This window comes from Leucoraja erinacea, chromosome 2 (genome assembly GCF_028641065.1).
Source record: "Leucoraja erinacea ecotype New England chromosome 2, Leri_hhj_1, whole genome shotgun sequence".
In the NCBI taxonomy this organism is placed as follows: domain Eukaryota; kingdom Metazoa; phylum Chordata; class Chondrichthyes; order Rajiformes; family Rajidae; genus Leucoraja; species Leucoraja erinaceus.
The window spans coordinates 92,593,738-92,608,088 of record NC_073378.1 but is presented as its reverse complement, the minus strand read 5'-3'; the positions used below and the strand labels follow the sequence as shown (position 1 = coordinate 92,608,088).

Genomic DNA, 14,351 nt, shown 5'->3' with positions numbered 1-14,351 from the left:
ATGGATAATATAACCCATTAGTTCCTCAAATTTACTGGTGTAATCGCAAACTAGATTCTGCTGAACGCAAACGCCCATCTCCCATGATTTAGCATTGAAAAAATGAGTACGACACATTCAAATAAAACTTGCCTGATGGGGTGAAGGAGAGATTTCAAATTTAAAAAAATAAAAAAAAAATGTTTTTAGATTTTCTATTGTTGCATTTCTAGCTGAATATTTCATCACCGCTGATTATTCAGGGATATTCTGTAGCTCTTTTTCATTTTCATGAATCTGAATCTCAAACTTCTGACAGCATGACCCATAAAGAGGATAAGCGATACATAATGCAATTATGACCATATATTAACAAGGAATACACACCAATTTGGTCCGAGAGAGACACTAATTTGTGTGTGGCAGTATCCATATATTAAATGGCATACATAATGCTTCAAAGACCCATAATATAAATTGCTTGCTAAGTGTTGTTTAACTGACATTTTATTCCTACCTCAAGTTTTGAAACTTTAACAAATTGCCTCTGGTTAAGCTATTAATGAGACTATTTCCTCAGCAAAAACAACATGCGCATCATCACATCCCCAAAACAGTCAGACATTGTAGGATTACAGATATTTACAAAAAATGGGGAGAGAAAACACTAGAAATCACACCAGCCAATCTAAAGTAATGAACTTAAAATTTCAGGCGTTGATCAAAGACAAAACTAAATTAGAGAAGCACGTCTCAAACTAGCAGTGATTTGTAAATACAAATTAACTTGTTTTGTTGATGAGGATTTATTTGGTAAAAGATGGGTGATGATCTGGGTGCTTTGTACAAAATGTAACTGCCCTTCGAAGAAGTGTCTCACAGTACTAAAAAAGTATTCCACCAGATATGGGATCAGAGGTGAAGAGTGTTTAAGTGTGCACAAATATCAATCAATTAAAACCTGTGCTTTTCTCCTTACAAAAAGTTGGAATTCAGAATCAGTATATAATATTTTGGGAATGTAGAAATATGATGAGGACAAAAGGAAATAGGAAGCATATTTCAAACAATAGAGTTGAAAGAGCATCCAATTATACAGGAATAAAAATCTAATTCTGTAGTGAGAGAGCAGAAGATAATAAGTTTTATATTTTTATTTAACAAGTGATGGAAAGATATGTGGAGACCTCTATGGAATGTGCATCAGTGCTAGAAATAGTAAAGGAGACAATTATTCCACCCCTGAGATGTTTTCTTGACTAATTACATGAATGCAGCTGTGACTTTACATTCATTGCATTTACCTGCCTCTCGGTGCTATGCAGCAAACTATGATTTCAACTCTTAAATTTACAGGGAAGGAAGAAAGAATTCCAAGATTTCTACAATGAATTGTGGAGGAGAAAGCACTTTGATTTCAGTCTATTTTTGCTTATTTCTAATTTTAACTTTGTACCCTCTTGCCCTGGTTTCCCCTTTATAGAAATGTGTTTCCTGGCACTTACTTTATTAAATCCCAGTGTTAACACAAACATCTTGACTGGATCAACCCTCAGCCTCCTTAACTCTGGCAGAAAGCAAACAAAATGGTGCACTTTCCACAATATTACAATCATTTTCAAATGGTCTGCTCTAATTTTAATGGAATTACATAGTTAACAAATACTGATTCCGGCTGTGGTTTCGCTGCTGCTATCAATGATGTAGATGGTTTACTCAATTTCTCCTCTCCTCCCTCCCCCTCCACACAATCTGTCAATATGAACTTCCCAACAAAACTCTATTGTCCCCCACTCTCCTTCCTTTCACACACACACACGGAACCAAATGCCAGGCTCCAAGCAAGCAGACAAATTGGAAAATATAAAAAATCTTATATTTGAAAATCAGAAAGAGGATGCTTGGAAGCAGCATTTTTTTTCCAGAACCATAGCAAACTTAATGCAAGTAAATGGCAGGGATTACATCTGCTCAAATTAAACCATTACACCTGTATGCTAATGAAATGTTGTCAATGAATATTGATTGTACTCCAAAGCATTTAGAAGTCAAATTTAACAATCAGATGTTTACAAATTCCACCATGGAAGTCAGAGAATAGAAATACAATTTATGTTGTCAATTCCTGATAAAAGCAGAAATAAAAAAATATTGGGCTGCTACAAGGATTTAACCGGTTAATTAATATCCTTCAGCCCTCTCTCAACTCTCTTCTGGAGTGAACCAGCAGCCATGGAGTGATATCAAATCATGACAAGTAGCTCATTTAGATAAGGACTGCCAGGGAGAAACAATAAAGCTTGACGTTATATAGAAAAGTAAGAATTAATCCACATTGGGCCGTCCTTTCAAAACTTAAAAGATCAAGTAGTTAAATCCTCCAGTGACAGGAGAAAAACAGTAACAATTCAAAAGGAACAATCAGCAACACATTTTCTAGTAAACAAGGATAGCTGAATTAAAATGTTAAATTTGCATGCAAAAAATGCTGTTTGTCAAAACTTAAGTACATCAACACAGAACCCACACTTCTTGCATATTATTTCAGCTCAGTAACAAAAGAGAATATTTCCAGAGATGTCATGGCCTCGTTCCTCGTGTGTGGACTCTACAGCATGCTATATCCCTCCCCATAGAATAACTATTGAAGAGTGTTGTAAGCCTTCTGTAGGATGAAGGAAGTGGGGCTTCATGCAATGCAAGCCACTAGAAAATCATGAATGTTTTTACTTGATTTCAGCAGCGAACACAGAAGGAAAAAAATGGCATTTATAAAATGCTTCCTTTGTGAGCATCAGGATACAATTAAGTAGTGCGAAGAGCAAAGAAAATGGCTGCATTTATGCATGAACCTTTCAGTATAACCCAAAGCCTATAGATACAAAATGGGAGAATGGGAGTTATTTACCAAGTTTAAATCTTTTTCCAAATTAACATATTTCCTAAATTAAAGAGCATATTTTGTCCCTTTTCACAATGTAGTGTTGCATTTTTGGGTGACAATTTACAGTTAATTTTAGATTTGCATATCATTTGAAAGGTGAGGAATAAATGTACAGCAATGAGCGATTTTGTGTTTCACAAGCCTAGAAAGGCCTTGGTACATGGACTCTCCACTCCTCCACTATAAAATGTTCTCTCCCCTTCATTCACAAACAAGCTCATATTTGAAATCTGTTAAAAAAGCATTTCCTATTTTTGAAAATATCATTTTATCCTTTATTGTAATACCGAAACTTCACATTCACTGCAAGATATCTGCTTGCAGATACGAGCAAACACCAGCTGCAACAATACACAATTTTAAAAGTGGCACATAAACTCAAATTATATTGGGAAGTGGAATACCAAAATCAGGTTTTTATGTAACTTGGTTATTTTAAACATAACACGGATATCTAAATTGAACTGGACCCATCAACTAATCACCAAAAAAAGTTAATTTGAAAATACCATCATGCTCAAAACACTGAATAAATAATGAAGGAGCCAAATTATTTGGCAAAGGGAACCCCAAATAGTTTTGTTTTCAGAACCAAGCTTTTCCGAGCCAAAGGGAAAAGGTTCTTCCTTAAAATTAATTACAGGTAATTTAATAACTTCCAATTTGGGAATTTCATATTTGAATCCAATGTTACAATGACATATTTAAGTAGATCAAAAATTAATAAAATACCGCAGTAAACATCCCTTTCCAAAATCAATATAATTTAATTCATCTGATCAATAATATCAAATTCTCCCTGCATGAAAGTCCTTCATCACATCTCTCCTACATCTGTTGCAATTCACTTGAAATCAGTCCTCTCTCTTGAATCACCTGCCAATGGGAATAGAAAATGAAATAAAATGCTGGAAATAGACAATAGGACAGGCCACATCTGTGGTTGGAGAAAAACGCTAACAGTTCAGGTTAAAGATTCTTCTTCAGAACTGGGAAGGAATGGCAGGGAGGATAGGGAAGGAATGTTGAGAAGTGGTGGAGATAAGCTGCAAACAAGGTTATCTAGAAATTGTTTAAGAAGGGACTGCAGATGCTGGAAAATCGAAAGTAGACAAAATTGCTGGAGAAACTCAGCGGGTGAGGCAGCATCTATGGAGCGAAGGAAATAGGTGACGTTTCGGGACAAGACCCTTCTTCAGACATCTAGTAAATGAGTTAGAAATGACATAGTAAATGACACTGCCAAAGGATCAGAGACAAAGGAATGTGGGAGAAGTCTTCCTGCTCTGCATGCCTGGGCATGTCCTCGACATAGGTAAAATGGAAGAGAAAACAAACAAAGCTTCTTTGTCTCCATCCCTGTTCTGACATAGGGTCGTCAGCCTGAACCCTTAACTGTTTTTCAATCTCATTTCCCACAGATGCTGCCTGACCTGTTGAGTATTTCCAGAATTTTGTTTTAATTTTTGGCTTCCGGCATCTGCAGTTTTTTGATTTAGCTAACAGGAATAGTTTCACTTTCAGTCCCTTTTCTAATCAGCCATGATTGTTCAATATTTACAGAATAGAATTGCATCATTCCTAAAAAAAAAAAAAAATGAAATGGTTCTATCATTCGATAATCGGTATTGATTTATTACTGACACATTTACTATAATAGTGAAAAACGTTGGGCCCTCTGAAGATACAATACCCCATTGCACTACTCCAGCACTCTGCATTATTTTGTAAACGAGCACGCAGTTCCTCGTTTCTACTAAACACCTAGTTTTTACTCGGCCCCTTTAGGACCTTTGTATATTTCAATAAGATTCGCTCTCCTTAGCTCAAGGAACATAGCTTCTTTAGCTTATGGTTGGACCATCTTTTCATCCAATTAGTTAGATGAATCTCCTTTGGAATGCCAAGAGGGAATTCTAGACCAAGCTGGAGCCCTGATGCAATGACATGGATACCCATACATTGTGGTAAGTACAGCACGCTATAACAGACTACAAAACAGAAGCTGGCAACAATGTGTTGCTCCTCAATGAATTCAATTCATTTTTAATCTGCTTTGAACAGTTTGTCAGTGGAGGAATGCTACCTGTGCCGCCAATCTTAGGTGTGCCTACGCCATTGGTTACTCTGTCAGATGCAAAATTAACCTTCTGACTCTATGGAAAGCAATTGGCATGAGTAGAGTGCCTGGACACATCCTCAAGACTGGTGCAGACTCGCTGGCAGAGGTATTTTTAGACATAGTTAACTGCGCGCCACTCCATTCTGAGGTTCCCATCTGCTTCAAGCCGACCACCATCATCCCAGTGTCAAAGAAATTTGGCATACCTTAATGACCACCGTCCAGTGGATTCACCTCCATTAAGTGCTTTGGGAGACTTGTGATGGTGCATATTAACTCCAGCCTCCTAGATGGACAGGCACAAAGTGCTGGAATAACTCAGTGAGATTTTCTCTCTGGAGAAAAAGGATGGGTGACGTTTCGGGTCAGGACCCTTCTTCAAACTGGCCTTGGTCCTCTGCAGTTTGCTTACTATCGCAACAGGTCCACAGCAGGTGGATCACCCTGGTCCTAAATTCATCTCTGGAACATATAGATGGAATGACTCCGACATTAGACTGCTATTTATTGACCATAACCGCTTTCAACACTATAATCACATTCAAATTCATCTCCAAACTCCTGGACCTAGGAGTCAACATATGCAACTGTATCCTTGACTTCCTGACCCACAGAACACAAGCAGTGAGAATAGGTGGCATTTCACCTGATAATTTTCAACACCAGTGCCCCACAAGGATGTTTTCCCAGTCCCCTATATACTCCCCAAACACTGACGACTATACAGCCAAATTCACCTCGTACTGCATCTGACAGAGTAACCATTGGCGTAGGCACACCTAAGATTGGCGGCACAGGTAGCATTCCTCCACTGACAAACTGTTCAAAGCAGTTTAAAAATGAATTTAATTCATTGAGGAGCAACACATTGTTGCCAGCCTCTGTTTATAAATCAGAGCATTGAGTATAGAAGTTGGGAAGCAATGTTAAAATTGTACAAGGCATTGGTGAGACCAAATCTGGAGTATGGAGTACAATTTTGGTTGCCCAATTATAGGAAGGATGTCAACAAAATAGAGAGAAGTACAGAGGAGATTTACTAGAATGTTGCCTGGGTTTCAGCAACTAAGTTACAGAGAAAGGTTGAACAAGTTAGGGCTTTATTCTTTGGAGCGCAGAAGGTTAAGGGGGGGGGACTTGATAGAGGTCTTTAAAATTATGAGAGGGATAAACAGAGTTGACATGGATAAGCTTTTCCCACTGAGAGTAGGGACGATTCAAACAAGGGGACATGACTTGAGAATTAAGGAACAGAACTTTAGGGGTAACATGAGGGGGAACTTCTTTACTCAGAGAGTGGTGGCTGTGTGGAATGAGCTTCCAGTGAAGGTGGTGGAGGCAGGTTCGTTTTTATCATTTAAAAATAAATTGGATAGTTATATGGACGGGAAAGGAAAGGAGGGTTATTTATGGTCTGAGCGCACGTATATGGGACTAGGGGAGAATACGTGTTCGGCACGGACTAGAAGGGTCGAGATGGCCTGTTTCCGTGCTGTAATTGCTATATGGTTATACTCCATCTACAAATTCGCAGATGACACCACTGTGGTGGGCCAGATCACAAACAATGATGAGGCAGACTGCAGAAAGGAGACAGAGAACTTAGTAACATGGTGTCAGGACCATGACATCTACCTCAATGTCAACAAGATGGAGCTTGTTATTAATTTCAGAAAGTACTCCTCAATTTCCATCTATGGTGCCGAAGTGTAATGGTGGTGCTTAAATTTCCTTAGCGTAAATATTACTAACTATCCATCTTGGACCAACCACATTGATGCAAGAACCAAGGTGGCACATCCGCACCTCTCCTTCCTGAGGAGACAGAGGAAATTCAGCAATCCTTCAGCAACTCTTACAAACTTATACAGATGCATACGGTCAAGTTGCGCTGGGTTTCAAACAGCTCCGCAGAAGACCGCAACAATCGCAGGGAGTTACAGATGTAGCCTAATCCTTCACACAGACCAGAATTCCCACCATTGACCCCATCTACACTTCACACTGCCTCAGAAAAGCAGCCAACATTAGCAGAGACTTGTGCCACTCCGATCATTCGTTCTTCTCCCCAATCCCATCCGGCAGAATGTACAGAAGCTTGAAAGTATGCACCATCAGATTTAGGAACAGCTCCTTCCCTCTATCAGGCTTCTTTACAGTCCATCCATAAGCTAGAGTACTGTCCTATTCACTGCCACCCATTGCAGACATTGTACTTTGTCTATGGAGCAGACAGTTTTAACGCAGAGAACCATATTCAGCATACTGTATCTTGCCCTTTGCTCTCCCTATCTATTGTATTCGTGTTTGATTTGCTGGTATTATATTTGGTACATCAGAAACACGATCCATATTTGGAGAGCATGCAAAACAAAAAATCTCTTCCATGGTATCTCTGTGCATGACAATAATAAACCTAAACCTATATCTTGCAAGAGAACACAAACTGTGCAGTTAACTGCTCTCACAACATGATCTGCCAGTTCAGATTTATGCAATTTGTACCCCTTTTCCTGTGACCTCTTCAGAAACTCATTGTGTATTATTGTCAAAAATACTTGACGTCACTGTTCTACTGAGAATAACCGCTTCGAATTTCTGAGTTAACTTATTTGCCTACAACTTTGTGCAGTCTGCCTCTGCCCACCTTGGTGTTGACTACACTTTGAAGTTTGGTGCCGTCACTTTCTGCTTTGTCCATCAGATAACAGGCCAAGTGATTCATGGGCCAGTGCTATAATTGTAGAAATGAGATGTGCAATGATTCAGATCAGTACAGAGATAATATGGACATGGGTGAGAGAGAAAAGTATGAGCGAGCACAAAAGATACAGCAAGCGCAAGAAACAGGTAAAACAGAAAATACAAGTTGAAAGGGATTGTAGATTTAGGCTAGTACAAGATGAAGGAAAAAGTGGGAATCAGCAGAAACCAAGTGTAGATGTTTGGAGTGTAAATAGAATTATTGGGAGTAATAGTTCAGGGATTGTGACTAGCATTACATCGGTGTCACCATATACATAGAGGGGGCACCTGAAAAATCAGGTATAGGTAGGTTCTAGCCGAGTACAAGCCTGGTTTAGATCCAAATGACATAACAGTCCAAAACCTGCCAGCAAAAGCTGGCAGCAGCTGCAGACCTGGCCACACATGGCCAAGTTCAATATTATTTTCCCCGTTTTCAAAAGGTTCAACGATGGCCAAGAATGCACTTCCTGGCCACACAAAATCACCTCGGGATTCACTTTTCCCTCGTTCAGACTTTATTTCACTCCATCCTTTCCTTCGCTTGCTTGAAGTGTTTCCATGGATCCCCAGAGACAATGAAATCCAACTAAATTTGATTCCTGGCAAGGGCATCATGCCCACTGACAGTGTTTGCTTTCAGTGACTTCCACAAGCAATGAGAGTTATTATTACCCACGTTCCTTGAAGCCAAGTAATTTTATAGCCCACTTTACCCTCCATCTGCCATCATTCCAGTTCTGAATTAATATTGGAGCTACCACCTCATGAAATCTCCGTCAAAAAAAAAGAATCTTTAAATACTTAACGTGCCCCTTTTTACTACTCAAGTCTCCTACATACACAAAGACAGGCCAGGAGGAAGTGTTCTAAAAGCCAACACGAATCCCCATTATTTACCAAATTTAGTTATAATTTATATAATTATACACTTACCTCCCACTGCAAATGAGGAGGAATATTCCTGATCTGGAGTTTCCGACTTCTGTGGAAAGAATGGAAAGGTAATATGAAAAATCAAACAATATAGTGAATCGTTTTTTCCTTCAGTAGCTAAATTTTCCAATGTAAACACCGATGTCATGATACTTCAAAATGAAAGTTTCCATTTCTGGCCCCATCTACATCATCTTTCACATCACCGTTCCAAAGAAAAGCTTATTGTGTGGAGATCTCGATCAAACTCCAGAGGAACAGTATTCCATACATGAGAGCTGCTGCCTTACAGCGCCAGAGACCCAGGTTCAATCCTGACTGTGGGTGCTGTCTGTACAGATTTTCTATGTTCTCCCAGTGACCTGCATGGGTTTACGGATCTCCGGTTTCCTCCCATCTCCAAAGATGCACAGGTTTGTAGCTTAAGTTACTTGGTGAAGTTGTAAATTGTCGTAGTCTGTAGAATAGTATTAGTATGCAGGGAGCACTAGTCAGCGCTGACTCAGTGGGCTGAAGTGCCTGTTTTTGCATCTCAAAACTAAATATAGAATTTCCTGTAATCCAAAACCCATAAAGGCATTGTAGATATACATTCAATTTAGTCTCATTCACAATGATCCTAAGTAGAGGTCAAAATTTACACTCCAAATACATAAAAATATTGACATCAAAAGAAAAATCCATGATATTTATACAAACTTCAAAACTGAATACAAATTCACCCACAAATCGAGGTTGTGGTGAAACACTCAAAACTCGTTCCAAAATTAACTGCAGTGTCACTGCTGCAAAAGCCTAAGAATTACATCTTTACTCACATGATTTTGGACAGCATGCCTCCAGAGGCAAGAACCCCAATAGAATTTCGAATGACATTTAAAGTGGAAGGGATTTGAAATTATTGAAATAGAAGTTCCGTTCCAGTAAACAAAACTGAAACTATTACTGAAACACATAAATGTGTTCCGTATTTATTCTCCATTACACTTTCATTTTATTTTCCACAAAAGGGGAATTTTCTAAACCAATATGTAAAAAATGTAATCACGTCTGCAACCCCATTCCAACCATGCCAAAAATGAAACAACTGTCCGAATCCATTCAACTGAACAGCCACCCGCTTTCCATGTCACCCGTACAGGTTACTGAAAATGGGATTCTGGTTTGAGCGCAAAAGGATACATTTAACACTGCCATAAGAAAATAATTGTTATCTAATTTCTGCAGAAATTTATATTATAAACTATCCTCCACCTGTTGGGCTCAATGTGCACATTTTGATGACACCAGTTGGGAATAGGAACCTCTACAATGACAGCATGCAAATACATAAAGCAACACCAGTCATATTTTCGCTGTTAGTCATTCGGAAAATGCCATACCTCTAAATACGCAATGCAAGCAAGCCCAAATTTTGAAGTGCCCAACATTGCTTCATGCCAAGGAAGCATTTCAAATAGATTAAAATTAACCTGACCAATGGCCAATTTGGAGGGGCCAAGGTAGGAGAAAGTGGCACAAGAAGGATGTGCGTTAGTAAGTAATGGGGTGGTGGATGCAAGAGACTTCCAAAGCAACATTAAAATTATTGCAATATTACCTCATTTAAAGGTTGCAACTTTAAAAAAAATGCGAACCATAACTTAGCACAATACTTCAGATTTGTAAAATACCAAGCTTAAGTGAATATCTTGAACTATTTCAATGCGCATTCAATACATTTTGATCATTTCCAATTCCCTGGAAAAGTATATTCAAGACCAAATGAGTATTTATTTTTGCAAAATCACATTTAAAAGCAGACTAGTTTTATAATATAATAATAATAAATTTTATTGTCATTGCACATAGGTGCAATGAGATTTGGTATGCAGCTTCCATCCGATGTCATAACTTAAACAACTAATAAAATGTAGACACCCAGAGAAACATGATTTATAAAAAAGAAAACAGTAAAACAGTCTAAAGTGCAAATAGTCTGTGCCGGGTCGATGTGCGACGTGACCATCCGAGGGAGACAATTCATGGGAGTGGTGGCACTCAGCTGGGCCGGTTCAGAGCAGCTATAGCTGCTTTAATGATGTTAATTAACACCTTAATGGTGTTAAAAAGATACAGAAACAATCAAATGCTTTAATGAACAATGCATTCCCACAAAAAAGTTTCATTTATGAATAGTGAATTGAATTGAACATTCCACAATTTATGCTTAAATTTTAAACTCAAGTGTGTTGACAAATATTTCTATCATTTTGAAAACTTGATTTAAATACAGGTAGTTGTTTGCAACAACTCACTATTAAAAACTTTTTAATCACCATGAAGCATCTCAATTTACTGCAATACAGATATACTGCATGTGTTTAAGAAGGAACTGCAGATGCTGGAAAATCGAAGGTACACATAAAAGCTGGAGAAACTCAGCGGGTGCAGCAGCATCTATGGAGCGAAGGAAACAGGCAACGTTTCAGGCCGAAACCCTTCTTCAGACTGATCGGGGGTGGGGGGGGTGGCGGGGACAAGAAAGGAAAAAGGAGGAGGAGCCCGAAGGCTGGGGGATGGGAGGAGACAGCAGGGGGACTGAGGAAGGGGAGGAGATAGCAAGGACTAACAAAATTGGGAAAATTCGATGTTTATGCCCCCAGGATGCAGACTCCCCAAGCGGAATACGAGGTGCTGTTCCTCCAATTTCCGGTGCTGCTCGCTGTGGCCACGCGCCATCTCTCGGACACCTCCTCCTACTTACCCCTGGACCATGACCCCACTGACGAGCACCAGGCCACCATCTCCAGCACCATCACCGACTTCATCAACTCCAATGCCCTACCCGACCGAGCCTCCAACCTCATCGTTCCCCAGCCCCGCACAGCCCGATTTTACCTTCTCCCCAAAATCCACAAACCTGACTGTCCCGAAAGACCCATTCTCTGCCTGTTCGTGCCGCACCGAACTCATCTCCAAATACCTTGACTCCATCCTATCCCCCTTGGTTAAATCCCTCCCTACGTTCAAGACACCTCAGACACTCTCCGTCATCTCCGCGCATTCCATTCTCTAGGCCCTCACCCCCTCATCTTCACCATGGACGTCCAGTCACTCTACACCTCCATCCCCCACCAGGATGGTCTCAAAGCCCTCCGGTTCTTCCTCGACCAGAGAAGCAACCTATACCCAGCCACTGACACTCTCCTCCGCCTAGCGGAGCTGGTCCTTACCCTCAATATCTTCATGTTCGACTCCTCCCATTTCCTCCAAATACAAGGCGTAGCAATGGGCACACGCATGGGCCCCAGCTATGCCTGCCTATTTGTCGGTTACGTCGAGCAATCCTTGTTCAATACATACCAGGGCCCCATCCCCGACCTCTACCTCCGCTACATCGACGACTGCTTTGGTGCCACCTCCTGCACCCGCACACAACGGACTTCATCCACTTCACCACTAACTTCTATCCGGCACTCAAATACACCTGGACCATTTCCGACACTTCCCTACCATTCCTTGACCTCACTATCTCCATTGCAGGTGATAGACTTCTGACCGACATCCACTATAAACCCACTGACTCCCATGGCTATCTGGACTACACTTCTTCCCACCCTGCTTCCTGCAAGGACTCCATCCCCTACTCCCAATTCCTCCGTCTACGCCGCATCTGCTCCCAGGATGAGGCGTTCCACACCAGGACATCTGAAATGTCCTCATTATTCAGGGAACGGGGGTTCCCCTCCTCCACCATAGATGAGGCTCGCACCAGGGTCTCTTCCATACCCCGCAACACTGCTCTCTCTCCCCATCCCCCCCACTCGCAACAAGGGCAGAGTCCCCCTAGTCCTCACCTTTCACCCCACCAGCCGTCACATAGAAAAAGTAATCCTCCGTCAGTTTCACCACATCTTCCCATCTCCCCCATATCTGCCTTCGGCAAAGACAGCTCCCTCCATAACTCCCTTGTCAATTCTTCCCTTCCCTCTCGTACCATCCCCTCCCCGGGCACTTTCCCTTGCAACCGCAAGAGATGCAACACTTGTCCCTTTACCTCCCCCCTCGACTCCGTTCAAGGACCCAAGCAATCGTTCCAGGTGTGACAGAGGTTTACCTGCATCTCCTCCAACCTCATGTATTGCATCCGCTGCTCTAGATGTCAGCAGATCTATATCGGTGAGACCAAGCGGAGGTTGAGCGATCGTTTCGCCGAACACCTCCGCTTGGTCCGCAATAACCAAGCTGACCTCCCGGTGGCTCAGCACTTCAACCCCCCCTCCCACTCCGTCTCCGACCTCTCTGTCCTGGGTCTCCTCCATGGCCACAGCGAGCAGCACCGGAAATTGGAGAAACAGCACCTCATATTCCGCTTGGGGAGTCTGCATCCTGGGGGCATGAACATTGAATTTTCCCAATTTTGTTAGTCCTTGCTGTCTCCTCCCCTTCCTCAGTCCCCCTGCTGTCTCCTCCCATCCCCCAGCCTTCCGGCTCCTCCTCCTTTTTCTTTCTTGTCCCCCCCCCCCCCCCGATCAGTCTGAAGAAGGGTTTCAGTCCGAAACGTTGCCTATTTCCTTCGCTCCATAGATGCTGCTGCACCCGCTGAGTTTCTCCAGCTTTTTTCTGTACCTCAGATATACTGCATGCCTGGATAGAATAAATGAATAGTCAAGTCGAACAGAATCTGATGACAGAGCAACTTTTCCAATGCCCTTTATCAGGTCAAGAAACAAATTGAACCATTTGTAAAATAGATGACGAAGAAATATAGCAAGACAAGAGCCAAGAACATCGCTATTCTTAATATATTCTCAATTTAATAGAAACTGAATTTAACAAAAAGGAATGGAAAGCTTAAAAACAGAAACCAAATCAGGTAAAAGATAGAAAGCAGCCAAAAACCTGGTATTTCCTCAATTCATAATTGCACTAGGGTCCTTACATCCTTCCCTATTGGAAAATAAAATTTATCCAGGCAGCTTTGAATCTCAAACTCTATCCTAGGTCAGTATTCTATCAAAGAAAAACTTTCAATTTTACCATGAATTCACTGAACCATATGACACTGCAATGTACTTTCTAAATTCCAAGCATGCTTATTACTTAGCTCATGAAATAGTTCACAAGAGCAACACAGATCACACTGAAAAAAAAGTGCCTAGGGGATTGTAGATAATGCTTTTTTAAAATGTATTTTGAATCCAAGCATTAGTGTTTACCAAGGCCTTCAAATAAGGCAGAGGAAGACTAAACCAAAACATTGCTCGTTATTTAAACCAAAAATTACTCTTAACTCTTATACCTTATGTTTTCAAATGGACTTCATAATATTTGTAGCATTAGCTATAGCATGTTAGCCAATTAGAATGCTTAGTAATTATAACCCCACCTAATTATAACATTCATAGTGTAAGATTCTGCTCACTGACTACCATTCAGAGTAGCAGCGTGAACGGGTGATGACCTGCTGTGTAGTTGGTGACCTGAACAATAAAGATGCTTGTGTTTCAACCCGTGTGAGTTTGAGCCCTTTACATGGTGTCAGATTATCGGGTCTACCCTGCGTCTGTCTACCGCGATTTATTTTGTTTACCAGTTTTTATTTGCGTGTTTTTTTGTGATTTGGGAACATGGCTAGCTCTT

General features: G+C 40.8%; 1 protein-coding gene across 1 annotated transcript in view; it reads right to left on the bottom strand.

Moving 5' to 3' along the window:
• Positions 1 to 14,351, bottom strand: part of LOC129712621 (insulin-like growth factor 2 mRNA-binding protein 3) — a 112,496-nt gene that overhangs the window by 50,824 nt on the left and 47,321 nt on the right. The window contains exon 3 of the mRNA XM_055661188.1: positions 8,727 to 8,775. Coding sequence (XP_055517163.1) covers positions 8,727 to 8,775 — 49 coding nt within the window. The remainder of the gene's footprint in view (positions 1 to 8,726; positions 8,776 to 14,351) is intronic.